The 27,686-nt window shown below is 62.3% G+C and overlaps 6 protein-coding genes across 7 annotated transcripts in view; 2 read left to right on the top strand and 4 right to left on the bottom strand.

The window, feature by feature from the left end:
* Window positions 1–1,537: 1,537 nt before the first annotated feature.
* LOC125698337 (ras and EF-hand domain-containing protein-like) lies at window positions 1,538–3,722 on the top strand. The gene is made up of 9 exons (XM_048956530.1): window positions 1,538–1,640; window positions 1,738–1,819; window positions 2,156–2,251; window positions 2,325–2,649; window positions 2,714–2,795; window positions 2,891–3,005; window positions 3,107–3,217; window positions 3,291–3,367; window positions 3,446–3,722. The coding sequence occupies exons 1-9, from the start codon at window positions 1,555–1,557 to the stop codon at window positions 3,537–3,539; spliced, it is 1,068 nt and encodes a 355-aa protein (XP_048812487.1). The 5' UTR covers window positions 1,538–1,554; the 3' UTR covers window positions 3,540–3,722.
* Window positions 3,723–3,805: 83 nt separating this feature from the next.
* Window positions 3,806–4,406, bottom strand: SERF2 (small EDRK-rich factor 2). Its single transcript, XM_048956200.1, has 3 exons — window positions 4,341–4,406; window positions 4,058–4,166; window positions 3,806–3,987 (listed from the first exon to the last, which is right to left on the bottom strand). The coding sequence occupies exons 1-3, from the start codon at window positions 4,345–4,347 to the stop codon at window positions 3,924–3,926; spliced, it is 180 nt and encodes a 59-aa protein (XP_048812157.1). The 5' UTR covers window positions 4,348–4,406; the 3' UTR covers window positions 3,806–3,923.
* A 118-nt stretch (window positions 4,407–4,524) lies between these two features.
* On the bottom strand, window positions 4,525–6,267 carry LOC125698315 (peptidyl-prolyl cis-trans isomerase FKBP8-like). The gene is made up of 6 exons (XM_048956505.1): window positions 5,996–6,267; window positions 5,601–5,925; window positions 5,107–5,533; window positions 4,955–5,032; window positions 4,790–4,881; window positions 4,525–4,714 (listed from the first exon to the last, which is right to left on the bottom strand). The coding sequence occupies exons 1-6, from the start codon at window positions 6,228–6,230 to the stop codon at window positions 4,525–4,527; spliced, it is 1,347 nt and encodes a 448-aa protein (XP_048812462.1). The 5' UTR covers window positions 6,231–6,267.
* A 1,178-nt stretch (window positions 6,268–7,445) lies between these two features.
* Window positions 7,446–16,139, bottom strand: PDIA3 (protein disulfide isomerase family A member 3). Its single transcript, XM_048956464.1, has 13 exons — window positions 15,888–16,139; window positions 15,695–15,773; window positions 14,649–14,766; window positions 13,836–13,943; window positions 12,846–12,975; window positions 12,271–12,387; window positions 11,671–11,796; window positions 10,959–11,141; window positions 10,324–10,432; window positions 9,346–9,474; window positions 8,542–8,621; window positions 8,030–8,087; window positions 7,446–7,748 (listed from the first exon to the last, which is right to left on the bottom strand). Exons 1-13 carry the CDS (start codon window positions 16,043–16,045, stop codon window positions 7,629–7,631), a joined length of 1,515 nt encoding a protein of 504 aa, XP_048812421.1. The 5' UTR covers window positions 16,046–16,139; the 3' UTR covers window positions 7,446–7,628.
* A 2,762-nt stretch (window positions 16,140–18,901) lies between these two features.
* CKMT1A (creatine kinase, mitochondrial 1A) lies at window positions 18,902–26,453 on the bottom strand. The gene is made up of 9 exons (XM_048956061.1): window positions 26,232–26,453; window positions 21,798–21,996; window positions 21,587–21,682; window positions 21,287–21,508; window positions 20,804–20,889; window positions 20,098–20,221; window positions 19,823–19,957; window positions 19,389–19,514; window positions 18,902–19,161 (listed from the first exon to the last, which is right to left on the bottom strand). The coding sequence occupies exons 1-9, from the start codon at window positions 26,378–26,380 to the stop codon at window positions 19,045–19,047; spliced, it is 1,254 nt and encodes a 417-aa protein (XP_048812018.1). The 5' UTR covers window positions 26,381–26,453; the 3' UTR covers window positions 18,902–19,044.
* Window positions 26,454–27,209: 756 nt separating this feature from the next.
* The window catches only part of PPIP5K1 (diphosphoinositol pentakisphosphate kinase 1), a 41,544-nt gene continuing 41,067 nt past the window's right edge, over window positions 27,210–27,686 (top strand). The window contains exon 1 of one of the 2 annotated variants that reach the window (XM_048955739.1): window positions 27,210–27,289. The gene's annotated coding sequence lies outside the window, so the exon portion shown is untranslated. The remainder of the gene's footprint in view (window positions 27,290–27,686) is intronic. The other variant, XM_048955735.1, reaches the window with a different exon arrangement.

Here is a 27,686-nt window from a genome sequence, read left to right as displayed (position 1 = left end):
CTGCTGGGAGGGACTGTGCTTGGCCCTGTGCTTGGCCCTTGCCGTGCCGTGTGCCTGGGTCTTGGCCTCACCGGTCCCCTTGACTGCTTCTCACCCCATGGCTGAGGAAAAGATGTCATCTGAGCACAGGAGGAGGACCTAGGATGTGGAAGCTCTACTGCACCAGCTCCAGGGACACATCCTGCACTGAGCTGGAGCCATCAAGGGGCCATCCCGAGCCTGCCCAGATGGCAAGCGCTCAGCTTCTGCTGCTGCACTCCCCTCCAGCCATGAAGGCAGCTCCTGCCCGTCTGCCACCCCTCGGTCACGGCCCAAGGCCGGCAGGGAGCGGCGCTCTGGTCCGTCTGCTGTATGTCAGCTCACCTACCGGCAGCATGGGTATTGTAAATAGCTCCATAAATACGTTTTTTAACATAAATCGCTGATCTGACTCTGTGCTGCCTGCTCCACACGCATGCAGCAGCCGTGGGACTGCGCACGGCCATTGCCAGCAACACCCCGGCGCCAGCCCCAGTTGTTGCAGCAGCCGCAGCTCCCGGGACCGCAGCCTCACTGCGCCGGGCAGGACCCTGCCTTCGCCCCTTCGGGTGTGACCGAGCGCAGACCCGCGGAGCACGGACGGACACGTCCCGTGGCAGCCGCTCGTGCACAGAGCGAGTCGAGCGGGGCTGGGGCGCGGGGGGCCGTTGGGCCGCGGTATCAGCACGGCCGTAGGAATGCGGGCCGGCCCCGGGCCCCCGCCCCGCCCGCAGAGCAAACACGGCGGGGCCCGGCGGTACCGCGCGGTGCTGCGCCCGACGGGGGCCCCGTGCGGCGGCAGATCGGCCGGGTTTGGCCGCCCGTAGGCAGCGCGACAGGGAGGGCCCGACAGCGCAGCCCCGTTTCCCCTGAGCGGCGGTGCGGGCGGCTGTCCCGTTTCCCCCGGCCCCCGGCTATGAAGGGGCGCGGACGGGACGCGGGCGTCGCGCGGCTGCAGCAGCGGCTCGGGGACGTCGCGCAGGTAGGGGTGCGGGGTTGGGGGAGGCTGCGGGCCGTGCCGGCGGAGCCAAAGGGACTCTCCCCACCAGGAGAACGCGCGGCTGCGACTCAGCGTGCTGCGCTCCGAGGCCGGACAGTCCCAGCTGCGGGCGGAGCTGGAGCGGCTGCGGGAGGACCTCCATCGGCGGGCACAGCGACGCAGAAGGTGGCATTGCGGGCGGGGGGCGAGGAGAAGACCCCGGCCCTGGGCTGTGCTCCGGCCTTGCCCCGCCCCGCCCCGGGGTGCCCACGGATGCCCGCCCAGGGACGGCCCTCAGCTGTCCTGAGGTCCAGGGAGGGCTCCGCCGGGAAGCGCTGCCCGCTCCGCCGTGCCGCGAACGCCGGCAGTCGTCGGGAAGCCCACGCGGAGCCGCTGGCACGGCCCTCCCGGCCCGCTGCTACCCTCCCCCGCCCCCTCCACTCTTCGGTGACACCACGCGTCCCGGAGCTGCTCCAGCGCTTCCGGCACCCCGAAATGGGGGAACACGTGGGGCGGGAAGGGCGTGCGCAGCCCCCGGTGCCGGCCCTGCCGTGAGGATGCCGTTTCTCTGCAGAGAGCAGCAGGCGCTGCGGGAGCTGGCGGAGGAAAACCTGGCCTTCACCAGCTACATCAGGATGCTGCAGTAGGTCGGGTGTGCAGGGCGGGAGGCGGCGCGAGGATCGGGCAGGACACGCTCCTCCCCCGGTGCCGACCCGGCCTTAGGCCGCCGCTCTGGGCAGGTCGACGAATAGGAGACTACGGGAGAGCAACGGCAGCCTGCGCTCAGCCCTGCTGCTGGGCGCCTCCGGGGGCCCCAGAGCGGTGAGCACGGCGGGGGGGGAGGGAACGGGACGGCGGGGACGGTGCCGGCGGGACCCCTCCCACAACCTGCCCTGCAGCTCGGGGGCTGCAGCCGGGGACCCCCGGAGCCCCGAGTGCCGGCAGTGGCAGAACACCCCGGGAGCCCGTCAATGCTGACACCCCAACCCCGCCAGCCCAAGCCCCTGTTCGGCCCCGCAGCCCCCTCCCACAGCCTCCCCAAGTGTGCTCACAGCAGGTGAGAAGTAAACGCACAGGTGAGGGATCAGCTGCAGCCACCCCTCCCCGAGTACCATGCTCGGCACGGGTCCGGTGGACGGCTCCTTGTGCCCCCAGCAGAGCTCAGCCTGCAGCGAGGACTCGGCGTCATCCAGCGATGCCGGTTGCCAGAGCTCAGAGGATGCACGTTCTGCCAGCCCTGCTCAGGACACACAGGTGCAGGCCCTGCCCGCTGCCCCACCCGACCCACAGATTCGGGTGCCTCACTGTGAGATCTGCCACTCTGCAGGACCCCCAGGCTGGCGAGGTGGAAGGCTGCTGCCATCCTGCACAACGCTGCTGCAAGAGGAAGCTCTCTGCCTTTGCACCGGAGGTACACAGCAAGTCCCCATCCGGCTCACACGGCCCGGCTGGAAGGGGAAGTGGGGACCCCCCCGGTACTGACGGTCTAACAACTCGCTCCATCTCCCAGGGGTCTGGCACGGGGGAGCAGCCCGTGGCCCCCAGCCCCATATACCGGCTGGTGCTGGCAGGGGACAGCGGTGCAGGCAAGTCCAGCTTCCTGCTGCGCCTCTGCAGAAATGAGTTCAGAGGTGACATCTCCTCCACATTAGGTACCAGGGCCGGGACAGAGGGGCTGGGATAAGTGGGCTGGGGCCTGATGGCTGCCCCGGGCAGGGGTGGACTTCCAGGTGAAGGAGCTGCTGGTGGATGGGGAGCAAACCACACTGCAGATCTGGGACACTGCCGGGCAGGAGAGGTGAGGAGGGCAGCAGTGCCCACAGCGCAGCCAGGTCTCTGCTGCAGGCCTGGCCCTGCACGGCCCTCACGCGGGCGGTGACACCCCGGCTCCAGGTACCGCAGCATCTCCCGCTCCTACTTCCGTAAGGCCCACGGCGTGCTGCTCCTGTACGACATCAGCTCCCAGAGCAGCTTCCTCAGCGTCCGCCGGTGGATTGAGGACATCGAGGTAACGGGAGGGATCCCACGGCTCCCAGAGCAGGGCCGAGCCTCAGGGCGGGCAGCTTTCAGTAGAACGGCAGGACCCCAAGCCACCCTTCGCTGTCGCAGGGCGCCGGGACCGCACTGCCGCTCATGCTGGTGGGTAATAAGAGCGACCTGCGGGCCGCGCTGCCGGAGACGGCGGGGGTCCACACGGCCCACGGACAGAGGCTGGCCACGGTGAGTAGCTGCTGCTGGGGGCGACCCCCGGAGCTGCTCCCCTGGCCTCAGATTCCAGCCGCTCTCTCTCCAGGCCCATAACTGCCTGTTCTGCGAGACCAGCGCCAAGGATGGCACGAACGTGGTGGAAGCCGTGCTGCACCTCGCCCGGTGAGCAGCGACCAGGGTAGGGGGGACCGCGCGGGCCGAGGGCGGAGCGCCGGGCTGACGCCGCGCCTCGGCCCGCAGAGCAGTGAAGAGGACGGCGGTCTCGGGCAGCGGCGCCCGCCTGGATCTCAGCATCCCCGCCCCGCGGGCCGCCGCGGGCTGCTGCAGGGCCTGACGCGGGAGCGTCGCCTTCGCGTGTCACCCCCCCCCCCATCCTCCCGCCGCTGTTCCAGGCTCTCACTACAGCCGCTTCCCACTGCATCTGCAGCGCTCCGCTGCCTTCATTCCGCCGGGCTCCCACAGCAGCCCCTCCCGGAGCTCGCAGATCAGGCGCCGCGGAGGCCCCGCGGCACCGACCGTCCCCGTCCCGGGGCTCACCGCGAGGACGCCGACCGCCCCCCGCCCCCCCCCCCGCCGCCGGGCACACGTAGGAGGCCGGGCCTGCAGGGCTCCACGAGCTACTTTAATGGGAGAGCGGCGCTGCCGGGGAGCCCGGCGGGGCGGGGCGGTCCCGGGGCCGCGCAGGGCATCGCTGAGCACCGCCCGCGGGGCACCGCCGCTACTTGTTGCCCTCCTTCTTCTCGTCAGCCTTCTTCTGCTTCTGCTGCATTATCTCCGAGTCCCTGCGGAGAGCGCGGCGCGGCTCACACCGGTGCCCGGCTGGGCCCGCGGGGCGGTGCTGCCGGCACTCACCTCTGCTTGCGGGCGGCGGCCGAGAGCCCGTCGTCGCGCCGTTTGCCCTTGCCCGAATCGCTCTGCTTCTTCAGGTTCTTCTGCCGCGCCAGCTCGCGTTGGTTCCCGCCTGCACGGCGCGGCCCTCAGCTCGGCACGGGTGCCGGGCCCAGGAAAAGGCCCCGCTCCCCCCGCCCACCCCCAGCCCCACGGTAGTAGAACGCGCCGCCGCCCCCGGCCCGGCCCCGCTCCCACCCCCGCCCCCCGGCGGCACTGCGCCGCTCCCGGCCCGGCCCGCACTCACGGGTCATGGTGCCGCTCCCTCCCGCCCTCCGCTCCGCCGCCACGTCCCGCACTGCCCCCCCTTCGCCCCGCCCCCGCAGCGCTCTTTAAGGGAGCGCCGCAGCCAATCGCCACGCCGCGCCCGCCCCCCGCCGCCCTCCCATTGGCGCGCAGTGACGGCCCGGCCCCGCCTGATTGGCCGCGGGCTACGGCCGCCGTTCCGCCGGCGGGGGCGATAACGCCGGGAGCTGCGGCGCAGGCGCGAGGAGCCGCGGGGCCGCGCCCGTGGGCCCGGGGGGCGGGGAGCGCTGCGGTCGCTCCTCCTGCGTGCGCGCGGGGGCGGTGCGGAGCCCCGGTCGCTCGGAGCGCGGCTCCTCGGGCGGGGCCATTCCCTCCCTGCGGGCAGAGCGGCCGTGAGCGCGGCGCGGAGCCGGGCGGCGCGGCGCGGGGCAGGTTCGGCCCCACACGCACCCGGAGCTCGGCGTTGGCCGCGGACGGTCGCGGGGCTCCTCGGCGGTGCGGGCGCGGCGCTTGGCCAGGCGGGAGAGCTCCGCGTGCACGGGCTGCGGGAGAGCCGCGGGGCTGCGGCGTCGCTGCGGGAGCGCTTCCGCGGTCCCGCCCCGCCCCGCTCCGCACCTTGCTGGTCGGGTCCAGCTCCAGCGCCCGCCGCAGCACGCGCGCCGCCTCCTCGTCGCGGCCCTCCTCGGCCAGTAGCTGCGGGGGGATAACGGGAGCCGTGCGCGGTGCGGCGGGAAGCGGCGGGGGGAGCCGCGGGGTCGCGGACGCACCTGTCCCCGCCGCAGCAGCGCGGTGCCGTTATCCGGGCTGAGGCGCAGCGCCTCCTCCACGGCCGCCAACGCCTCCGCGCCTCTCTGCAGCCGCCGCGCTGCCGCCGCGCAGTTGTTGAGGCACTTCACGCGCTGCTCCCGCAGCTCCTCTTCGTGCGGCCCGGGCGGGGACGCGGGGTGGAGGTCGACGCCCGTCCCGTCCCGCCGCTCCTCGCCGGACCCTTCGAGGGCGCTCAGTGCCAGGCGGTATGACAGCAGCGCGGCCGCGAAGTCGCCCCGCGCGAAGTGGACGTTTCCGCGCTCCCGTTTCTGCGCGCCCAGGCGGAGGCGGGCGGCGGGCGGCAGCCGCTGCGGGTCGGGGCCGTCGCGCACCTCCAGTAGCGTCACCTCGAAGACCAGCGGCGCCTCGGGGGGCACGTCGGGCTCCCTGCGGGACCGACACCCGTTGTCCCCGTGCCCCCGTCCTGTTGGCCACTCTGGCCCTCCGGTCCTACCTGCCCGCGCGGCCGTAGCCGTAGGGAGAGGCGGCGAGGAAGAAGCAGACCTCCCCGGCCCGCATGGTGGGGACGCCGAGTTCCAGCGCCTGCGGGCACGAAGCACGGGCTGTGCTCGCCGGGCTCTCCGCGCCCCGCACCCTGCCACCTGCGCTGCCGACCTGCAAGGCGTCGCCCTGGCCCGGCACGAAACTGAGCCGCGGGTCCCGCTCCACCAGACCGCCGTCCTCCAGCGCTCCCAGCAATTTCACCGACACCTCCTGGCCTGGCTGCGGCGCGCCTCCCCGCCCGTCCCGCACCACGCGCTTCCGCAGCAGCCGATCCTCTACGGGCAGCATCCCTTTGAGAGCCGCTCCGGCCGCGCCGCAGCCCCGCACCCGCCGCCCGGCGCTCACCCGTCACTTCGCTCCAGCCCTCGGCGGCGAAGAGCGGCGCGAAGCCGTCGGGTCCCAGCGCCCCGAGCGCGTCCAGGCGCCGGTAGAAGAGCTGCTCCTCGTCGCGGCACGACGGCACCGCGATGGTGGTGTGCGGCATACGGAACCGGACGCGCCTGCCCCGGCCCTGCCCCCGCAGCCGCTCATCGGCCCCCGCCTCCCCCTCCGGGGAGCCGCCGGCCGAGGCTCCTTGCATGCCCGCCCGTCGCCCCGCCGCCTGCCCGCCGCCGCGAGCCGACCCCGGGCCGGGCGGGCCCGCGCTCCCCGCGTCTCGGCGGCGGCCGCCCGCAGCCCCCAGCCCGCTCCGGGCGCGTCGCCTCCGGCCCTGCAGAGCCGCGACTGCCCGGGGCCGCCCAGAGTCGGGGGCGCCGCCGAGCGCATCCCGCTGCGCCGTTACCTAACGCCGGGAAGCCGCTAAGGGGATTAGCGGTGACGGCAGCGCGTCGCGACGGCAAAAATAGCCGCTTCGGGACGAGCTCCGCCGCGGGAGTCCCGCCGGAACCGGGCAGGTACCGCCTCGGGGCCGCCCCGTCCCGCACGGCGCCGGCAGCCACGGGGTGAGTGCGGCTGCGGCCGGCGGCATCGGCCCGGGGGTTTCGAGGGTATCGGGTCATCCAGGGCAGGCAGGAGCAGCCGCTCGGGGCGTCGGGACGGGGTAACGCGCCGGCAGGGGCCGGGGGGGCGTTTCTCGTTCCCTGGACTTGTGCCGGTAGGACGGCCTCGCGGGAGGGAGAGGCTCAGCGAGACGCGGCCCGGGCGGGGGATTCCCGCTGGCAGCGCCCGCCGGCGCCGGGAACCCTCCTGGTTCTCCACTTTCCTCTTCGCGCCGCAGCCGCCACGAACCGCGCCCCGGTGAGCCCCTCGCTGCCGAGCCGAGGGCCAGGGCCTAGGGGTCGCCATGCCCCCCGGGCTTCCGTTGCTGCCCCTCTCGCACTCTGCACTGCGCCGGTGGCATCACGTCAGCGCCCGCTCTGGTGCTGCTGGCGGTTCTGCGTTGGCTGCCTGGACGCCTCCGTGTGACCGATTGCAGGGAAGCTGCTCGGCAGCGGGGTTGCACTCGCTCTCTTGAGAGCCTCTCCAACCCCCGCGATTCTGTGATTCCAGAGTCCCAAATCTGCACCCCCACAGCACGGCATAGCAGGACAATTCTCGCTACTCATCAGCTGGAGAAAAGCCAAGCTGAACATCGAGAACAAGGCCCCGAAGGCTCACTGAAGGAAACGAGACTCACAGTAGGAGGGTGTTGTTCAGCGAGCATCAGCCTGATGTTATGTTTAATGAATTTCCCAAGGACAGGCGATACTTTGGTTTAAGGGGGTCATTTTATTGTTTCACTTCTCCAAATGTACAAAAAAAAAATTAGAAAATAACCCTACCCCCCACCCCCTCCCAAACCAGAAAACAAACCAATCTGGAGAGCCCCACAGCAGTGCAGCTAAGAGGCAACAGGAAATTAAACAGAAGTAGACACAGCAGCTGGAGCCCCTCAGCCCTCATAGTCACTGGCTCTCCACAATCCAGAACTGGCCCCAGTCTGCCCAGTGCTTCCCCAATTCACACAGAGCACATCCTGACAAGATGGTGAGTGGGAACTTTACAAATCCTCCTTCGCCTTCTTCTTGGATTTCTTGGCTTTATCTTCCTCCTGCAGCACAGGAGTGCTGGTTGCCTCCCGCTTCAAGTAGCTGATGAAGTCACTCACTTCTCTGCCACCCTGCAGAACACACAAGGCAGTAAGACACAGCCTGTCCTCACTGTGGACTTTGCCTTTGCTAGGGGAGAGTTTGGGTGCCAGCCAGGAGACCAAGCTAACCAAGCAGAGCTCTTTCCTGTGCGTCTGCAGCAGCACAGTCCCAGCAGGGACCACCACGTGTGTTCTCTGGGTAACGGGACAGAGTGCCAGGCACAACTCTAGAGAGACTCCACGTTATTTGGGCACCTGGATTCTACCTCATCACTTCACAGAGCCCCAGGAGTTGCATGCATGACACTCACCTCATACTTCTTTGGACTCTGCTTCTTGCCAGCTGGAGCAAAATAGATGGTGGGGAAGCTGGGGAAGAGAGAACAGGTGTCTGAGCTCACGATGTGCTGCTTTTTTCAGGCCCTGTCCTTCAGACCACTGAGAGAACTTGCACCCTTGCTCTAGTTTTACATGGCAACAAGAAAACCAGCTCTTAAGCCAGTGTATGTGGCATCCAAAAGCCTTATCTGCACAGCTGGCTGAGCACAACTACAGTCAGGTTTGCTAGCTTTCAGAAAAGCAATTCCAGTGTTATTTTTGCACCACCAAGACAGAATCACAGCAAATTCAAGAGAAAGGCTCAGTGAGACAAGCTTATAGGTATGGCAAGGACACCATAGGAGCAGAACAGATGTATGCAATTCCCTGTCCATACCCCCCTTCTCCCCAGGAACCTCCATCAGATCAGCAGAGGATGCTGGTCAGAGACAGAAGCCTGAACTCGTGCCTGCTGACACAGCAGTCCAACAGAAGCAGCACCTACCCTCTGACTTCATATGGAGAAGGCACATCGTTGGCTGTAGCATCCATTTTGGCAATGACAATATTGGGGTCTTTACTGAGCTGTTGGGAAAGCACATTAATAACCAACCTGCAGCAGTTAACAGCAGAACTATCGACATGTAAGGTAGGATTTCACAGGACAGCATGTACCGTGCACAAACAGTTGAATAAAATTTATTCTAAAGAGTTTTCTTCTGCTTCAGCAGGGGCACAGGGAACTAAGCTCCTCCTCATTCACTTGTATGCAGCACAGATCTCCCAAAGAATACCAGACTAAGTCAGTAGCTGCAACTCCTAAGGAATGCTGACCCCAGAGGCACTGTGTGCCATGAATCTTTGAGAAAGCAAACTGTGAGTGTAAGCAGTGCCCAAGTAGGAAGGGTACCTGACAGCCACACAGGAAAAAGTTGGTCAGATCTGCAAAGACGTGTTTACACCTGCACTGAAAACATCATCTGATGGAAGGACAGCAGTGTCATGCAGTCCATAGTCATACCACAGTCAGAGCAAAAAGCCCAAAAAGGAACTTCTCCACCCAAGGACTAAATAAGGCAACACTGACAAAATATTACCACCAAGCCAGCCACCACAAAACCAGCTCAGTTACTGCCACGCTCCAGATCCTGCTCATGCACTTCTGCATCTACAGGAGATGGCAAACACTGAAGTCCTCAGGAAGGCACAGCTATACCATTACAGTGTCAAGCTTGGAGAGACACAATATGCAGAACTCTTTAGTGCTGCAAAGCTGTCACGTACACTTGCAACAGAGACTGTGACCTACCTTCTCTCCCAACTCTTTGTATTTGGGCTCCAGATTCTTGCAGTGGCCACACCAGGGTGCATAAAACTCTATCAGGACATCTTTGTCTTCTGCATTAACAATTTCATCAAAGTTCTCAGCAACCACCACCTGAAAGGGTTTGATCATACAAAGTTTGGACTTCTAAGTCAACAGTGAGGCTGTACCACGACATGCTATGGCCCAGAAAGCCTGGCCTCCCACTGCACTAGGCTGTGCACTGTGTCTACATAGCGAGCACCAAGACCGACCAAACTCACAGCTCTTCACCAAGCAGCATCTTGAGCAAGCAGGCAAAAGCCTGTGGTAAGATACTGGCACCGCCTGCAAGTGAGTTTTGGACACTGTAACACCGCAGGAGAAAGGCAGAATAATTCATTTCTTAATCCCAGCAGGCTCCAGGCTAAAGAATGAGTTTAGCTGTATTTGCTGAGGTCATCCCAACCCACACACAAATAAGCAGTGCAGTTTCACTCCATTTAAGACCCTCATCTGATTGTAAAGCCACGGGAATGCTTTCCTTAGGGCAGATTCCAGTGGGATGAACAAGCAGTAGGAATTAAACCCTTCTCTTAAGCTGATGAGATGAGCACGTAAGACTTTAGGAACTGAGCTGTTGTGACCGGCTTCAAAGCCGTTCCATGGGGGAGGCACAAGTCAAGATAACAGAACCCCTGTAAATCTCAATGATCCTGCACTTGCAGAGAGCATCCTGAGTGGGCTCGTGCAGGACTAACTATGCTGAGAGGAAAGTATGGAACCAAAACTGCAAGCTGAGTTTCTTCAGCTCAGAAGTGCAACGCAGAAGGGAATTAATTCTTTTTCTATACCACACCAAAGACTTCAAGGTGCCACAGCAGTGCACATGCAGCAAGGTATGCTGGCATACAACTGGAAGCTGCTGCTGAGGTGTTTTTCATCACTGGCAGCAGCTTTCGCCTCCCTTGGTACAACACTCACCTTCACAGGGCCATCATTGTTTTCAGGGACAGGCTCTGATTTCAGGTACTTTTTCAAGTTGCCATCAAAGTAATCTTGCAAGAATCTCTCCAGAGCCTTTCCGTCACGGCTGAAAGCAAAGTGACATTTTATAGCCACCATGACACACGGGATGAGAGGAAAACCTTCAGGGCTGATTTAACCTCCTTCCACCCACGTAACAGATGCCACCTGCATCTGTGAGAGCACCACCCTGGGGCCAGCTTAGAACAAGCACAACAGACACCACTAGACTCTTGGCAGGAGCCTAGGTGCACATCTCAGCCTAGGTTTCAGGCCTTCAGAGCACCCTTAGATTTCTTCTTTTCCAAAGGAATGTACAGCTGTTCCCACCCGTGCCCTGTACCAAATCTTAATTCCTAGGCAGACATTACATAAAGTTACAGAATTAAGCTGAAGATATTTAAAGACAGGACAGGCTCCAGAGGGCAAGGAAGCACACTGGACAACTAAGAACCTTTCTGACCCAGCAGTCATTTCTTCCAGCAGGAAGATCCAGCTTTCCTATTTCCTCCAAGCTAATGAGCAATTCCTTGGTCACAGCCTCCCCGAGTCTATCAAGCAAGAGGCAACACTGCTAACATGCAAAAACTTACGAGAATTCTTCCTGCATGACATATTTATCTCCTTTAGCTGTTCTGATGGCAACAACAGGAGCCTCACCCACGCTGTTGTCTAGACCGAATTCTGACAGCTCGTGGCCAAAAGTTTTCCGGCCAGCAACAGCAAATGACAGTTTGTGACCAGCATCCAAGAACTTCTTTGCAATCATCATAACTCTGAAGGAAAAAAAGGAGACAAAAAGCAGAAAACAAAGCATGATTCCTTGGAACATTATCTCCCACATGAGGTCACACCTTTCAAGTTGAGGAACACACCAGACAAGGAGTTCAATGGTGTGAGTGAAGCGATGCATTCCACACAGGAAAGTCCTCTAGAAACAGCATTAAGAAGCAAAGCAAGCTCGTTTATTCTGAACACAGCCTGAGAAAACATCAGGTGTACTTTTCTTTTTTTTAAACCCATCAGCTTGATCACTAAAGAATACAAAGGGTAGAATGCCACATAATCTTACCGAGGAAATTTCAGTTTAAAATAGATAATCCACTAGACATCCAAAAACAAGTCTCCGGGTTCTCAAACCAATGCCTTGAGCAGCAAGCACAGTACTCTCAGTTAGAAACCCAGCGGGGATTTTTCCATGGCAGAATAATTGCCACAAGTGTAAGGAGCTCTAAGTTGAGCCACAGACCACCACCAGCGCAGGGATCGAGCGAGAGCAGCCCCACGCCGCCCAGCCCCACGTACCGGTTGCGCCAGTAGTTGGAGCCCTTTGCATTCTTCTCATAATCCACATCGTAGTAGGCCACCAACAGATCCCTCCCCTGGATCAAGTCCTTGTTGTCTTCAGTCATGTGTGGACAGATACCAAAGCTATCAATGAGACAGAGGTCAGCAGCTTTGACTTCGCTCTCCGGATCCCATCACCTCCACAGTGGCCCCAATACAGCGCGCTCGACTCCCACCAACAGTGCTTAATATCAGTCACCACCATGACTGAGACATTTTGCCCACTCACACACCGTATTATTTCCAGTCAAATCTCCATCTCTAGCCACAGCTTCAATTAACACACCTGATCTAAGGTTTAAGACTTCTCAGGAAGTATGTATTTCTTTTAAACAGAAGCCTGGTTGCTTCAACACAGAGAACAGATGTCACCAACCCACCAGTATTTCCAGAAAGGAGGGAGATAGCCCAAAGGGTACGGTGTAAGCAAGACAGCCCTTCTGGATGCTAAGCACAAGTAGCAGCTAAGCTTGGTAGAGAAAATGAGCTCTGAAAAGGATGGAACCCAATTTGGGATGGACTCTAGCCTGCCATGTCGTCCAGCAAGGAACCACTCACATGTTCTCCTGGATAAACTTCTTGATCTTTGCACTGGTGATTTTGTCTTCAGTGTAGCTGACAGTGCTCTCCTCAAACTTGTTTGCCAGCCGTGAAGGTCGGAACAGGACCACACCCCTGAGAGGAAGCAGATAGCATGAGGCCATTCAAAGCATTCCTGGGCTGTCAAGGGGCAGCAGCAAGAAGAGATGAGGATTCAGCCTCCACTGACCACCCTCATTAACACCCTCAGACACGGCAAAGCAGACTGCTTTCTTGGTAGCACTACTGCACCAGATGTGCCTGCCAGGCTGTTTCTCGTTATTCAGACAGGCCATGGCCTCCAGCAACAAGAAACTAGAAAGAACAAGCAGTGGGGATGCAAAACACCTGTTGAGATACTTCCCACATGGAGGGGAGCACTAATCCTCTGGATCCTGCAACCATTCTATCACACCCAAACTCTTGCCAACGCACCGCCAGCAGCTGGGAAAGCAGCAATACCTGACAGCAATACCTGACAGCATGCTCAGAAGGTTATCAACTGGAATTATTTTGTTCTAGTTGCCTTAAGAAAAAAATCTTTAAGAACTTACTCTCCATCTTCCTCGTACTTCTGCACCAACTGCTCCTCACTGGTGTGTGCAAAACGGTAGTTGTCTCTCAAGTTGTTGGCAGCTTTCATGAATTCAGAATAAGCGTCGCCAGAAGCATCTCTAAAGAAGCCTGCAGCAGAAAGGCAGATGGGGACCTCAAACCAACTCAGCAGCAGTTCCCATGCAGCTCATCATGTCTCTACAGCGCACCAAAAGCTGTCTGCTGAACCGAGGTCCTCAGTGCACATCCAGGCCTCGGTCCATTCTTAGTGGAACACTTACACACTGCTTGCCTTCCACCAGCAGCGAGCTGCTCAACAATGAGAAATTCAGCTAAAGGAGAGCTACCTGCTGAGCACTGCAACTTCCATCTGCAGTCATATGTGACACTGTTAGTGGCAGCACTCGTAGCCAGTGGCACATAACAGAAATAAGCTCAGGAGTGCTGCTCGATACTCGGCCCGCTCATTTGTATGATGATGCCTGACCCGCACAAAGGAGAGCTGCTATTACCACTCGTAAACCACGATCAAATGAGACACGGATGATGAATACCATCACAGCAGGATTGCTGGAAATCCAAAGCTACCTCTTGTCAGGCAGCCAAAAGAGCAACACGCTTAAAAAACAAAAAACCTACAGTCCAGGAGTTCTGAAAGAGTCAAAGAGCCACAGGAAAAAAAAGTTGGAGCGAATCCCCAGAGGTCACCAAGTCCAACCTCCTCAAAGCAGAGCCAGCTTACAAATCAGGTCAAGTCGCTCAGAACTTTTTCCAAACAAGTTCTGAAAGATCTCCAAGATTGAACGTTTTGAAGCACCTCTGGTCACTTGTTCTGTCTTTTCCTTCCTGCCATGAAAGGCTTTTTGCTCACACCCACCTGGAACTTCCCTTACTACACTTTAGGACACTGCCTGTTCTCTTAGCACAGCACATTCACAACACATCTTCCAGGGTCAGATGCAGTTTAAACTCTCACCCATTCTACTCACCCACTACAGAAGCATCTTTATCACCGATGAATTTCTCAAAATCAGCCACGGAACTGAGAGCCACTGAAGCAGGTCCTGCCTGTTTCTTGAGATGACTGACAATTCCATCTTAAAATAAAAGTGAGCCATTGAAGGGATCGATACAAAGTTTCACCAGACACTTTTCAAGTTCCTTAAAACACCATTGCTGACAATTCTTCTACCAGCCCCCAAGCCAAGTGGCCCAATGGTGACACAGTAAGCAGGGCATGAACTGAAAGTTTGTCATCAGCACCTTTTCTTCACCTTCATCACACTGAAAAACTCATCTTAGAAATGCAGGGATTTTCAGAGCACTGCCCTGGTAAGAACATTTTCCCAACGCTCTCCTACCAAGAGCTGCACACCCATTACTAATGTGTCACAGAACTCTGCACTGTGAGAAGTGATTCACTACATGAAAAACTGACCAGGAAACTGAAAACCTCCTCACTGCTGCAGGAGTGCAGAGGTTACAAAGTTACTTGTAATAGGAAGTTAATGGTGTAAGATCTCCCCCGTTGCATTTTCCATGCACCACCCATCGTGGATACCATGCTTTAAAGATAATCTGGAAGCCTCTTCCTATACTGGAGAGTTTTAAGTGCTATTAAACATCCAGTGCTCTTCCAACAGAAAGAGTTCTGGGAAGGGCAAGGTGTGCACGTGAGTGCAATCCTTCTTTGTACCTCTCCATACATCTCACTTTTCTGAAACAAAGACTGTTCTGTGTGTGCCTGCCTTCTAGCACTACTTTAGCAAGCAAGATGCAGACAGATGCCCACAAGCCCTCACCCGCCGTCCTGGGCCCATCATAGGTTCCTGACTCTTCTCCATCTCGAAAAATCTTCAGGGTGGGATATCCACTGACTCCATACTTGTTGCAGGTGTTTGAATTTGCTGTACAGTCAACCTAAGAGAAAAGAAATATTGCTACTCAATGATTTATCAACCTGTACACCCAAGCAAAAGCAGCTTTGCCAGTGCCCATGTTTTCACATGTAGCTTGGAAAACTGAGGGGATTGAAAACTCTCACATGCTTTTAATCAGGGCTGGATTCCTTCCACATAAAATGTAAAGATCTGAGAAACACCTGTGAGACCTAAGTCTATGAGATCAGAAGCCAGGCCCAACATGAAACCAAGTGGCCCATAGGTGATACGGTACACAGCCTGTCACTGAGCCGTCAGCACTGCACAGCACACAGCGTGTAACAGCACAGCTGTGTTAAGAGGCACAGAAAAGATTTAAGGAAACACACAGGAAACTAAGTAGCTGCAACTTTGAGATGCCTTCCCCATTACAATACTAGAAAGGGTAGATTCTTGCTGTTGACGAGAGGCTTAACAGGAATTGACCTGTTAAGAATTCTTAGCATCTTACCAACACTGAAGGTTTCAGCAACAGCTGAAGCAAACAAAAGTCTGGAGAAATCCATGTCAACTTCCCATAAAGAAAGCAGCAGACCCTTAATTAGCAAAATCACACAAGATTCCTGGAGGAAAAGGTGGTTCTTTAACAAAGCTCCTTACTGCGTAAGGCAAGGGACACACCGCAACTACTGAGTACAGCAATTCTTGGACTGAGACTGTACAGCTCACCCCATTCGAGCCCCCTCCCAGCCAGCAGCACACGCCCATCTCACAGCCTCAACACCGGCCGCAGCCCTCAGTATCAGACCGTTCCTGGCGCTTGAGTCTTCGAGAAGCCACAGCGCATCACAGTTTTGAGCCACAGGCAGGTCAGCTGCACAGCCCGGCAGAGACCCTAACAGCACGGCTTCTCCACCCGAAGCAGCATGAAGCCACGGGACTCGGGCAGAGCCGCAGCCGCCCCTCACCTTCACCAGCGGGACGATCCCCTTCAGTCTGGTCGCGGCCGCCTCGTATTCCGGCGCCAGCCGCTTGCAGTGCCCGCACCTGGGGGGAGGAGGAGGAGGAGCGTAAGGTCCGCCGCAACGCCTCGGCCCGCCCCGCCCCCGCCTTCGCCCCCGGCCCGGACCCGCAGCCCCGGCTCTGCCCGCCGCCCCTCACCAGGGCGCGAAGAACTCCACGAGCACCAGTCCCGGGCGCTCGGCCAGGCCGCTCTCGAAATCGGCGTCGCTGAGCTCCACCACGTCGGAGGCGCCTGCGGAGAGGGCGAGGAGCGGGAGGAGCAGCAGCGTGGCGGGTGGCGGCCGAGGCACGGACATGGCGAGCGGCCGTGCAGAGCTGCGCTCCCTCCTCAGCGGCGACGGCGGGTGAACAGGCGCCGGGGGCCGCAGGCCGGAAGTCCCGCCTCCGCAGCCGGATCTGCCGTGTGGCAGCTCCCCATTGGGCACCGCGCCTTACGTCACGAGAGCCGCGACCAATGGGCTGCCGAAAGGGAGGGCGGGGAACCGCAGCGGCCGCCCCGCCCCCGCGGGCCGCTCGGTCCCGGTGCAGGCCGGGCCGCGAGGGGGCGGCGTGGGGCGCTGGGCCGCGCGTGGTCGGCGGTCAGCGGTCCGCGGTTGGCCCGCCCCGCTCCGCCCGGGCCTCGGCGGGGGCAGAGGCGTCCATCCATGCGGGCGCCGCTGCAGAAAAGCGTTTCGGCACACTGGTGCGCATCCCAGTCCGGCAGGCAGTCGCAGAGACTGCGCGCGGAGCTGATGATCGTGCTGAGCAAGCAGCGCCTCGGCTGGAGCCGGAGTTCGCGCAGGGTCCCTTCCTCAGCCGTGCTGTGTGATCCCGGGGCGGCTGCCGGAGGCACGGCCCAGCCCGATCCCGGCTCTGCGAAGTTGCCTGCGCTGCCTCAGCACTGGCGCCCCGTTAAGGGGTTTTAGGGACAGCCTGGCAAGCTGTGCAGCAGTTGGCTTTCTCTCGCAGTGTCGTAGTGCCCTGCGTGCTTTTCCAGGAGTGCTGGCGCGGCCAAATTTGTTCGGTGCCGCCTCTGCCGCTTGGCTCCCACCTCCCAGGAGCTGCTTCACGTCTACGCACTCCACACACACGCCGCAAGAAGCGGAGCAGGCTGATGCGCAGGGATCATCACCAGTTGGCCTGCATTGCTGCCCACCACACCAAGAGCTTCATCTCCCCATGCAAGTACAGCCGCACTGAGATCCAAGAGAGCCACTTCCTCTCCTCATCCCAAGGATAAGCGGTTCCTGCTCAGTGTCCTCCCACAGCTGCCTTGACAGTGCGCATGGGACTGCTTGCTCTACAGCAGGTGCGTTGGGTTGTGCTGCCAGCACAGAGCCTGTTGTACAGAAGCAGCATTTGTCTGGAGGTGGATGAGCAAGAACTCATCCACAACAAATCAGTGCTCAGCTCCAACCCAAGCCAGCATGGAGCGACAGCCCCTCCTCCTGATGCGTCCCATCACATCCTTTTCAGGACCTAATGCCACAAACCCGAGCCTTTGCCCCCAGCTCTCAGGCCCATGCACTGCTTTCTGCCACAGCTGGTCTGGCATCTCTGCTGGATTTGGTGGGACAGTCCTGAGCACCAGTGTTTCTGTTTCCCCATTTGTTTCTCTTGGGCAGGTGTCCTCCTGCACTCACCCTGTAACCCAGCAAGGAGAAACCCAGCTGACAGCTGAGTCTGAGCAACTGTCACAGGCCTCACATTACAGAGCCATTTTCTTCTTGCAGTAGCTTTCCCCATGCTCTGCAGGCTGGATGAATGGCTTAGATTGATCCAGGATATCTGGAAGATTCCCACTATAAACAAGATCACCAGTGGAGCCTGCGCTGTGGTCTGGATGCTGATTGTATCTTTCCTCTTGCAGAATGTTGTTGCAGCCATCACTGGTGAGTGCTGGGCCAGATTCAGCCACCGACCCCCCCGTACTCCCCAGACACCTCGAAGGGCGCTGCTCTGTAGGAGGAGGAGGACGCCTTCCTCCCACCCACCGCCTTCAGATAAACGAGGGCGGCCGGGCCGCTGCTCCCGCCGCCGTCGCTCCGTTACTCCGGAACCCGCTGCTCCGCGCCGCCCCGGTGCCGGCAGAGGGCGCTGCGGGGCTGCCCGGTAGCGCGGGCGGGGTGCGGGCACGGCCGGGCACAGTCTACCCGCTCCAGCGGGCTGCCAGGGGGCTGAGCCGCGACCCGGCGCTGCGCACCGACCCGCTGCCGACTGCCCAGGGCTGGGCCCGGCCGGTGGGGGGAACGTGGGGCCGTGCTGAGGGGCGTCTGCTGGGCTGCGTGTGGGAAGCTGCGGCAGCTTTTGGATGCTGTCCACGCTGGGGATCAGTGCGGGGTGCGGTCGGGCGGGGCCGTGCCGTGCCGTGCCGTGCCGTGCCGTGCTGACCACCCACCGTGTGCCGCTGTGCTGCGGCTGCCGCAGACCCCGCGCTTGGGCCGCCTGGGCACCGAGCGGGGAGAGCCGGGGCTGCGGGACCGGGAGCCGCCTGCTGGTGGTGCTCTGCGGGCGGCCGAGATGCGGAGCCGAGACAGCTGGGAGCTCGGCTGCTCGCCGGGTCATAGCGCGCAGGTTTGCAAGGGAACGGCTGGCGCCTGGCCCCGCTGCCCGGTTCGTGCTGCTCCTCGGGCCGTGCCCAGCAGGAGCTCCTTTCCGCTGCCTCCTGCCCAGTCCCAGGCCTCCAAGGGCTGTTCTGTGTACTGTGCTATCCCTGAGCGGAGCTGTGTGTGTGTGTGTGCGTGAGTGCTGTGAAGGGCTCCCATCAACAGGGGGGACACGAGCCCTTCCCGTGGATCACCAGGCTGGCACGCTCTGGTCTGATGGTGCTTTCTTTCCTGCAGGCAGAAACAGAGACGGAGCCAGGCCCCAGCTTGGCTCTCCTCTGCCTGCCTGCAGCTTGCTGTGAGAATCCCCCAGCAAACTGGTGATGGGCACCCGGCCCTGCTCCCTGCATGCCTGCAGCAATGCCAGGAACGTTTTCCCAAGCCTCTCCTGTCCTATCCTGCTGATAGCTGTCCCCAGGCTTTCCGCCCCACGGCCACTGGGTCCCCTCAGGCCTATTACCCCACAGAATCAGTGACCTGGAAAAATCCAGGGAGAGCTGCTTGAAGATACCTAGGACCCATCTGTGTGCCTCTCTGCAGGCACAGGGCTGGGTGCGGTAAGGAGCAGAGAGAGCCAGGGCTACAGCAGCACATGTTTATGGGGTCTGGCCTGGCTCTGTGCGTAACAGTGCAGGGACATGCTGGGCACAGTGATGTTATAAGCTATGGGGAAGCTGGGTTCTGCAGGGCTGGTGCTGCCTCGGTGTGGCTCAGTGCCGGAACTGTGGCACTGGGGATGGGATGCGAATGTCCTGACCCTTTTCCAGCCGCCGCTCACAGTCGATCAGGTAGTTCACGCCGTCTATCACCAGCTGCACCAGTTCCACCTGCACCAGGAGCACAAAGTTCTGACTCTAGGCTTTGTTGGCCCCAGCCACCCCCCCGAGTCGTGCCAGCATCCGCTGCGTGAAGGGCACCTACTGCACCCATGGAGCACAGTGCCCCCAGTCCCCACTGCTGGCTTCAGCATACAGCTGCAAAGCTGTTCTGGCGCTGAGGTGTGCGCACGTTTCCCCTACTGCCCTTGCCAAGAGCAGCTCTGCCCCTCTCCCACCTCTGACTTCCCCAGCCGGTCCAGGTTGGAGATGTCAAACACATTGCCGGTGGCCGCTGTGTCCACACCGCCTGTCCCACGCTTCTGTAGCCGCAGGTTCTCCAGGATCTTGGGGAAGCGGCTGTCCTGGTGCCCAGAGAAGGTGTCAGTGATCAGCAGGACCATCAGCCACAAATGAAAGCTCCCCAGGGCTGCCCTCCCACACTCTGCAGCGCTCTGTCTGCAGCCCTACAGTCCCTGGCTCCAAGCAGATCCCACTCAGCACCCATGTGTCTGGCCCCTCCGGCTGCAATGTGGGCGCCATGCGCTGCTCTGCTCTCCTGTGTGATCCCGAGCAGCATCCAGGGCTGTGCCACACAGTCTTTTCATCCTGGCAGGGCTGGGCTCTCTGTGCCCACAGCCCCGGCTCCCCCAGCACCATCCACAGTCATTACCTTGCTGAGCAGTGGCAGCTTGATGTGGACACCCGCCCGCAGCCCAGTGCCCAGGTTGGAGGGGCAGGTCAGGATGTAGCCTAGCCTCTCATTCCACATGAACTCCCAGCCTCGCTCTTGGATTAGTCGCTCCACCTGGGTTAGAAGCACAAAAAGCAGCTCAGCCCCTATCCCAACCCTCAGCGCGATGCTGCCCAGCCCTGAGGCTGTGAGGGGCACAAGTCCTGCACGGCCCCCATCCGCAGGGCTGGCAAGGTAGCGCTGAGGTTTCTCACCTCCTTCAGGCCCCGGCAGAACCGCTCAAAGACGCGCTTCATGTTACCACCCTTCTCCATGGAGATGACACGCGTGTGGTCCTCCTCATTGATCCAGATCAGGAAGGTCTTCTCGTTGTTGTGCCTGCAACAGGGCAGTGCTCAGCTGTGCGGGGGCTGCTGCAGCCCTGTGCCCAGCAGCAGCGGCCCCGCAGCGCCCACTCCCCTGCTGTTAAGGCGCTGCACCCTGTGTGCTGTGAGCACCCTGCCAGGCAGTGTGTGGCTGTGTGTAGGAGTGCTGGGAGCAGGCGGGAGAGGCAGCTGTGGCCGGGTAAGTCTGGGGGCGGGTACAGTGCGCAGAGCGGGGTGAAGCGCTGGGCATCGTCTGGGAAGCAGCCAGCAGGCACAGGTTTTTGGCACGAGAGGGAACGATTTGCTGCAGGGCAGGCAGGGCTGGCAGCAGGGCCTGGGATGGCTGCAGAGCCGCCCGCTGCCGTGCAAGGTGCTGCGGGTTGTGCAGGGAGCGGCTATCCAGGCTGCAGCCGGCGATCGGAAACCAGGCTGGGGGTGGGCACGGAGAACGCAGCCATGGGCACGGCGCTGCGGAACGGCAGCCTGGAGGCAGCGGGGTCTGTGGGGCGGGAGCGCGGGCGGGGACAGCAGCATGGAGAAGCAGTGCCCTCCTCCTCCTGCGCTATTGGCGACCCAGCGCCAGACAGGTCCTCACCAGATGCCTCGGGCGTCGGGCCAGTCCCGGGCCATTCCTGCTGCCGTCAGGAGCGGAGACACCGGCTTGTCAAAGAGGAAGTGGTCCTGCAGGGACACAGCGTGTCAGCAGGGCACGTGGGGGATACCGGGGCACCGTTCCTCTGCTCCCCGTGCACCACACAGGAGGTGAACATCACTGCCTGTTCCAGTGCAGAGGCTGTGGGTGTGCAGTCCTCACAATGCCAGCGGGGCAGCAGCTGTGTGCCACGCACTCGCCTTTCCCTGGGCACGTGGAGGGACACAGGGCGGGAGCCAGAGAGCCCCATGAGCTGCTGGGCCACATTCAACTCCATCTTCTAACGAGCGGGGCTGTGCGCAGCCTCTGCAGCATGGGGCAACCGCGCTGGGGACAGTGCCCCGCTGCTGCAGGCTCAGGGTGGGGGAGGGAGAAGTGGTGGGAGCTGGTGCCAGGATGGGGTCCTGCCGGGGCTGCCTGACTCACATCAATGAGCTGCTGCTGCTCCTTCTCTGTCATCTCGCTGAGACGGTAGTAGCGGCCTGACAGGTCCCCTGTGAGGCCATTCAGAGCCTCCACCGTCACCTTCTCCACCTCCCTTCGCTCGGCGCGGGTGCAGGCAGGTGGAAGGCTCAGCCCACGGATGCTGCGCCCGGTCCGGACCCGGGACGAGAGCACATAGCGTTCATCGAAGTGGCCAAACTTAATCTAAAACAAACATGGGACATTGGCAGGCAGAGCTGCGCTGAGCATCGCTGTCCCCAGGGCACACCGCAGCACACCCACCTTGGAGGCGTCCAGGTCCGTGACGTGCTTCATGGTGCGGGGGTTGTACCCGTTGTGCCGCTCCTGGATCACGGGGTCAAACAGCTCTGCAAACACCTGGAGGGAAGCGGGACAGGGCAGCTCTTCAGAGCCAGCCATGCGGAGCCCTTTGGGGGATGTTGCAGGTGTCCTATGGAGCCTGGAGCGTGGCAGGGCCCCGGCCATATCTCACCTCGTATGTCTCCTCATCACCAGCCACCATGCCGACCGTCTTGATGAATGGGTGGCCTGGGTTGTCCACGCCGGTCTGGATGCACTGGTCCAAGGTCCAGCCGTTGGGGGTGGCTTTGTCGCAGAGCCTCGCGTAGATGGCTGGTGTCAGGTTGCTGGCCATGCAGTTGTTGTGTTTCCGCAGGTCGGGGTACTCAGCACTGCAGGAGGAGGCACCAGTGAGCCACTGTGCCCAGCAGTTTTTTGCTGAGTCTGACTGGGTTGGAGCTCATTTCCCCGCTGCAGCCCACGGTGCTGTGTGTTACCCCATAGCTATGATGGCACTGATATGGCACCAACGTTCTCCTGCTGAGTGGCGCTGGCACAGCACCACAATCCTCCCCAGTCCTGCAGAACCTGGGTATGGGCAGGAGGTGTGGAGGGGACGTCCCTGGGGCAGCTGGCCTAACCCAACCGGGGCATATTCCATACTGCACACATTGCATTCAGCAATAAAAGCTGGGGGCAGGGAGAAGGAAGGGCTCTCATTATGAGAGCCGTCCATCTGCCCAAATGACCACTGCATATCCCGAGGCCCCGATTCCCAAGGAGTGGCTGAGCATTGCTTACTGATGGAAAATCAAGAATATATTTCTTTTCTCCTTTTACTTCTGCGTGAGCTTTGTTCTTTTTTTTTTCCTTCCTTTACACTGCTCTTTATCTCAACCTGTTAAGGACCAAAGCGCAAATTCAGTCACTCCTTCCCTTTCCTTGGGTGAGTGCGACACCTACGAACTTTTTTTCCTGGTATTTTCTTCCTCTTGTCTCCCTGGGCAGTGGGAGTGGCAGTGGGCAGCGGGTGCTGCTGAGTGGCCATCAGCTGTCATCCTACCAGCTCCCAGCGGTGCCTCTGCCCTATGGAGAGCCCCGCAGCAAGGTGGGCAGGGAGAGCTGTGCTGTTCCCACAAAGACAGCATAGGAGCAGAGAGCAGCCCACAGTGATGGCTGCCACGAGGACAGGAGTTCATGAGCAAGTCTGGCTGGTGCTCAGGGTGCAGCTCCTTATCAGCTGTGTACCAGGGCTTGGTACTGGGAGTGCTTTGTGGCAGGCAGCCACGTCAGCCACAGCCCCACGTAGTGCCTGGGCACAGGGCTGCCAGCTCCGGGCTGTGCAGGGTTTGCTCTGTTCTGCACAGCGCAGGGCAGCTGCTCCTGCTGTGCCTCTGTCAGTGTTCAGGTCTGTGTGTCTGCATGCAGCCCTGGGGGCTCTGACCCCACACAGCCCAGACGCTGTGGGGCAGGAAATGGGCTGACCCTGATCTGCAGCTGGTGGGAACCGCACTGCTCTGGCACAGTTTATTGTATTAGGGGGATGCTTTCTTCTAATCAGCTTAGCGGGAGGCCGTCTCCTGACCTCATTCCCACTTTAGCTGGGCTTTGTGCTTGTCCTGTGCTCACAGGGGAGTTGGCGGAGCAGGACCCGACCGCACTCTCCTTGGCCAAATCCCTCCCACTGGAGGTACCATTGTCTAGAGTGGGACAGGAGCAGCCCTCCCCAGGTCGGGAGGACTGGACGGTGGCCAGGGATATCTGGCCTCTCTTCCTCAGGGAGTCACAGGCAGCTCAGGAGGAAGCAGAGGTTGCAGGTGTGGACATGAATCTGTGGCAGTAATGCAGGAGCCAATCGCTGTCACCGCCACCGCCTCCAAGCTCCTGGCCCCATGCTGCTGTGCAGAGCTTGCCATCCCCAGCCCTGAGTCTGCAGTCCCGGAGTGCACACTGGCCCTCTGCCTATGGCTTGGCTGTTGCTTGTGGCTTCCGGAGCTTGCAGAAAGAAAGGGAGGCTGGGCTCATGGTGCTGCTCCGCGTGGGGAAGCCCTGGCTCCAGCCTGTCCCCTTGCATGGAGGTGTTTGCTCTGGGCAGAGCCAGTCCCAGGCTGTGCTGAGGCTGCTCCCCATCCTACGCACATATCTTTGCTGTTTGAGTTTTTCTGGCTCAAAGGATGCCTTGTTGCATGTGGGATGCAGCCTGCTCAGCCTCTTTTGTTGCTCCTGCTATTGGCTGGATGCGGACCCATGTCTCCCCAGTGTGAGACACTCATAAAAAGCATTCACTGCTCAGAAAGGAACAGTTGGACTTGTCCCTTCCCTGCCTCCAGCACTGCCCAGTGCACCAGGACTGCAGCTCACTCTGCTTCCCACCCTGCTGCCAACAGACTGCATTCAGAGCCAGCAAAGGTTGCTAAGGCGAGCAGGCTTGCTTGCAGCCAGAAGGAGGCTGTATTAGGTTTAAGCATTCTCTCTGATATAAGCAGTCCTTAGCCCCACTGCAAAGGGTTCAGAGACTTAAAAGCTCCAGGATCTGCGCCTGCTGCAGTGCTGATTTAGCTCTGTCCTGAGCAGACCTTTCCCCAGAACAGTCCTGAATCGCAGCCAAAGATTTGGGCAATCTCTTTTCAGCCTTTCCAGAGCACCCCAACTAAGCTGCATAGGGCCGGGATAAGCAGAACATCACACGGAATGGCAGTGTTATACACTTGGTGCTGTGCTTACGCGCAGCAGAGTCCAAGTGGAGCTGCACAGGGAGCCAAGGGCTATGATGCTGCTCTCTCAGCAGCAGTCCAGGCTTCCTCTGCCACAAGCAGGAAGGTGGCACCACACTTGGCCTTTCAGGGTTGCTCTCCCCTTGGTTTTGTTCCCCAAACCCAGTTGCAGAGCTGTGCTTCATGCTGTTCTGTTCCCAGTGCCCAGTGCTGAGTTGCAGGTGCATTCCCAGTGGCGTCCCCAGCCCTGGAGGCCATGAGCTTTTCCAGCAGAGATGGAAGTGTTCCAGGGCAGCACAGCAGAGAGGAGGCACCTTGCTGCCAGTGCAGCACCATGGCCCTCTGTACCTCAGGACAGGGCCGCTTGCAGTGCCCGCTGTGCCCTTGCACCAGGGGTTCTGCACTGGGAAGGAGACTGCTCAGTGCACAGCAGGTTCTGTGGGTCTGCTAGCGCTGCTGCACCTCCCACAGGTGTCTGCACTGATCCAGCAGCCTTTTCCAGTGCCCTTTCCAGCAGCACCAACTGCTGCTTCCACAGCCGCGGGAGTCACTCCCTCACCAGGCTCAGGGCGCCCCCCCCTCCCTCGGGTCTCGCCAGGCCGGCACGCGGCCCTCAGCATCCCCACCCGACGCCGACCCGATGTCTGCGGCCGCTCAGAAAGCTCTCAATGCAGCGCTGCTGGAGGGCCGAACGGGCAGCACCACGCGGCCGTTACCGTTCACTCCGTTTCCATTCCGTTTCCACGGCCCGGCCTGGCGCCGGCTCTCGGCACGGCGCTCTGCACGAGCAGCGCTCAGCCTGCAATGCAGAGCAGCACCGCGCGCTGCCGGCACGTTGTCTGCTGCAGGATCGCAGCAGCCGCGTGTGTTTGGAGCAGTAGCGCTCTGCCTCCTCTGTTCCGCACCTTCCCCCACACCATCTCTGCCGGCAGCGGGACGGGGGCACCCGCTCCTCACTCCCCGACCACCGCCGGGCTGTGCCGGGCTGCTGCCAGCCGCAGCCCCTGTCAAGGAGCGACATGAAGGGCGCAACGTGAGAGCTTCGGCGCTGGTGCTGCAGCCTCGGCATTGCTGCACTGCTCTGACGCGACCAGCGGCTCCAGCAGAGCCGCGTCACCCCAGAAGCACCCGTAAGCCAGGCGGGGCACCGCGCCCACTCCAAGCGCACACCTCAGAGCTCATCTCTGTTTGAAACCGGCAGTGCAGCACGAATGGCTGCGCCGCAGCCTTGGACCTCCGTTATCCCTCCGCCCCGAGCTGCGAGGGCGAGGCCCTGTCGGGAAGCCCCCTGCTCCTCGACCGTACTGAGCTCTGGCTGTGTGTGTGCTCGACATCCTCGCGGTGCCGTCCCCGCCAGACTGAATCCTGGTTCCCACCGCCCCGCCCTCGGCAGGACCCTTCCGCAAACCCCGGGCCACGGGGGTAAAAAAAAGCAGCGCTTTACCCCAGCTCGGCCGGCCCCGGGCTCCCCGTTCCCGACCCGGGCGCGGCGGTGCCGGTGCCGCCCCGCGGGCCGGGGGCCGTCTCCGCGCTGCCCCAAGGTAGGCACGGACCCGATTCCGGGAGCCCCGCGCCCAGTCGCGGCCGTAGGGGTTGCGCGGCCCCGCCCGACGAAACGGTGCCCTTGGAATCGGGGACGGCGGATCCCGCAATCGCGACGGGGCCGCGTCGTGCCCGTTCCCGGACGCCCGAGGCAGAAGGGTTTTGTCCCGCCGGAGGAGTCAGTCCCCCCCCAGCGGGGCGCGGCTCTGAGACAGGGGCTGAGTGACTCCGGTCACTGCCGCCCTGGGGCTCGAGATGCTTCGGGGAGCTGCGGGAGCCCCGCGCCCCCTCCCCCGGTGCCGCGGCCGCGGGAAGCAGCCCCCGTCCGCTCCCGCCCCCGCACGTGCGCCCCCGCCGCCCGCTCCCGGTACCTGGGCGGGTAGCGGCGCCGCTGCCGCTCACCGGCGCTGACCGTGTCCCGGGCGAGCAGAAAGCCGGCGGCGAGCGAGCCGGCGCCCACCATGGCCAGAAGCCCGGCGGAGCGGCGGGCGGAGAGAGCGCGGGCGAAGGTGCTGGCCATCGCGGAGCGCGGAGCGAGCGCGGCGGGGGCCGGCGGAGGACGTGATGGGAATGGGAACGGCGGCGGCGGGAGGGCGCGGGGGGCGGGGAGCGGCGGCATGGGGCGGGGGTGTGGGGGGGCACCGCCACCTGCTCGGGCCGCCCCGCCCCGCCCCAGGGGCCGCCGTCGCCTTCAGCACCGCGCGTCGGACAGCGCCTGGGGCCGCGCCCGACCGGACGGGACCCCGAGCACCGGGCGGCGGGCATCGGCCGGCGGGGCTCCCGGCCCGGCCCCCGCGGGGACTTCAGGCGGGCGCGGCATAGCGCGAAGGCGCGGCCGGGGCAAAGTCCGCGCACCTGCGGCCAGGAGCGGCGGGGAGCGTGGCCTGGGACGCCTTGCCCGACGGCGCGGGGCCGGGTAGGGGGCCGGGCCGGGCGGGCGGTGCGGGGCGGCCCGGGCTGAGAAGGGCGGCCATCACCGCCGCTTTGCTCCTCCGCCGCCCTCGCACGCCGAGGACGGCCGGGCCGGGGATGCTGGCCCGCGCACACAGCGCGCTCGGCGTCGAGCGGCCCCTCGCTGAGCAGCACGCACGGCCGCTGGGACGGGAGCGGCAGCTCGGCACGGGTCGGGTCCCATGGGACGGGAGCGGCAGCCCGGCACGGGTCGGGTCCCGCAGGCCGCTCTTGCAGGAGGGTCCCGGAGAGGCGGGCCCGGCGCGGTTGCCGTGGTAACGCAGGAGGCGGTGGCACCGCGGCGCCCGCTGCAGAGCTCGCGCCCACGTGCACGCAGCGCCGCCCGCAGCCACCAGGTGCCGCCACGCCGCGCCCGGCCGTCCCGCCCTCACGCTCCCATTGGCTGGCGGCGGCCGTCAGCGCGTCGCGATTGGTCGCTGGCGGCGTCGGCGGCGCAGGGTGAGCTCGGAGGCCGCAGGTGAGCGGAGGGAAATGGCGGCGCCCGGCGTGGCGCCCCCTGCTGCCACCGGCTTGGCGGGGCGGGGCGGGGCGGGAGAGAGCTCCGTGAGCGGGGCCGGGATCGGGGAGACCGCGCCGGGGCAACCGCTCCGGGCGGGTGGCGGGGAGGAAGGCCGAGGCCGTGCATTGCTGCCGGGCCCCGCTTTCCGGGCGGCGCCGGTGGGGGTCAGCGCCGCCCCTCGGTGCGGGCCCGGTTCCTCCCGCGGTTCCCTCCTCCCCTCCCCCGCCAGGACGGCCGCCCTCGGTCCGCCCGCAGCCCTCGAGCCGTCGACAGCGCCGTGGCCCGCGCCGAGCGGCCGTGCTCGGAGCTCTGCGGGCTGCGCTGCCCCGCGGGCCCCGCGGCGGCCGTTCCGTCC

Source organism: Lagopus muta, chromosome 10 (genome assembly GCF_023343835.1).
Source record: "Lagopus muta isolate bLagMut1 chromosome 10, bLagMut1 primary, whole genome shotgun sequence".
Lineage (NCBI taxonomy): Eukaryota > Metazoa > Chordata > Aves > Galliformes > Phasianidae > Lagopus > Lagopus muta.
This window is presented reverse-complemented; position numbering and strand designations above follow the sequence as displayed.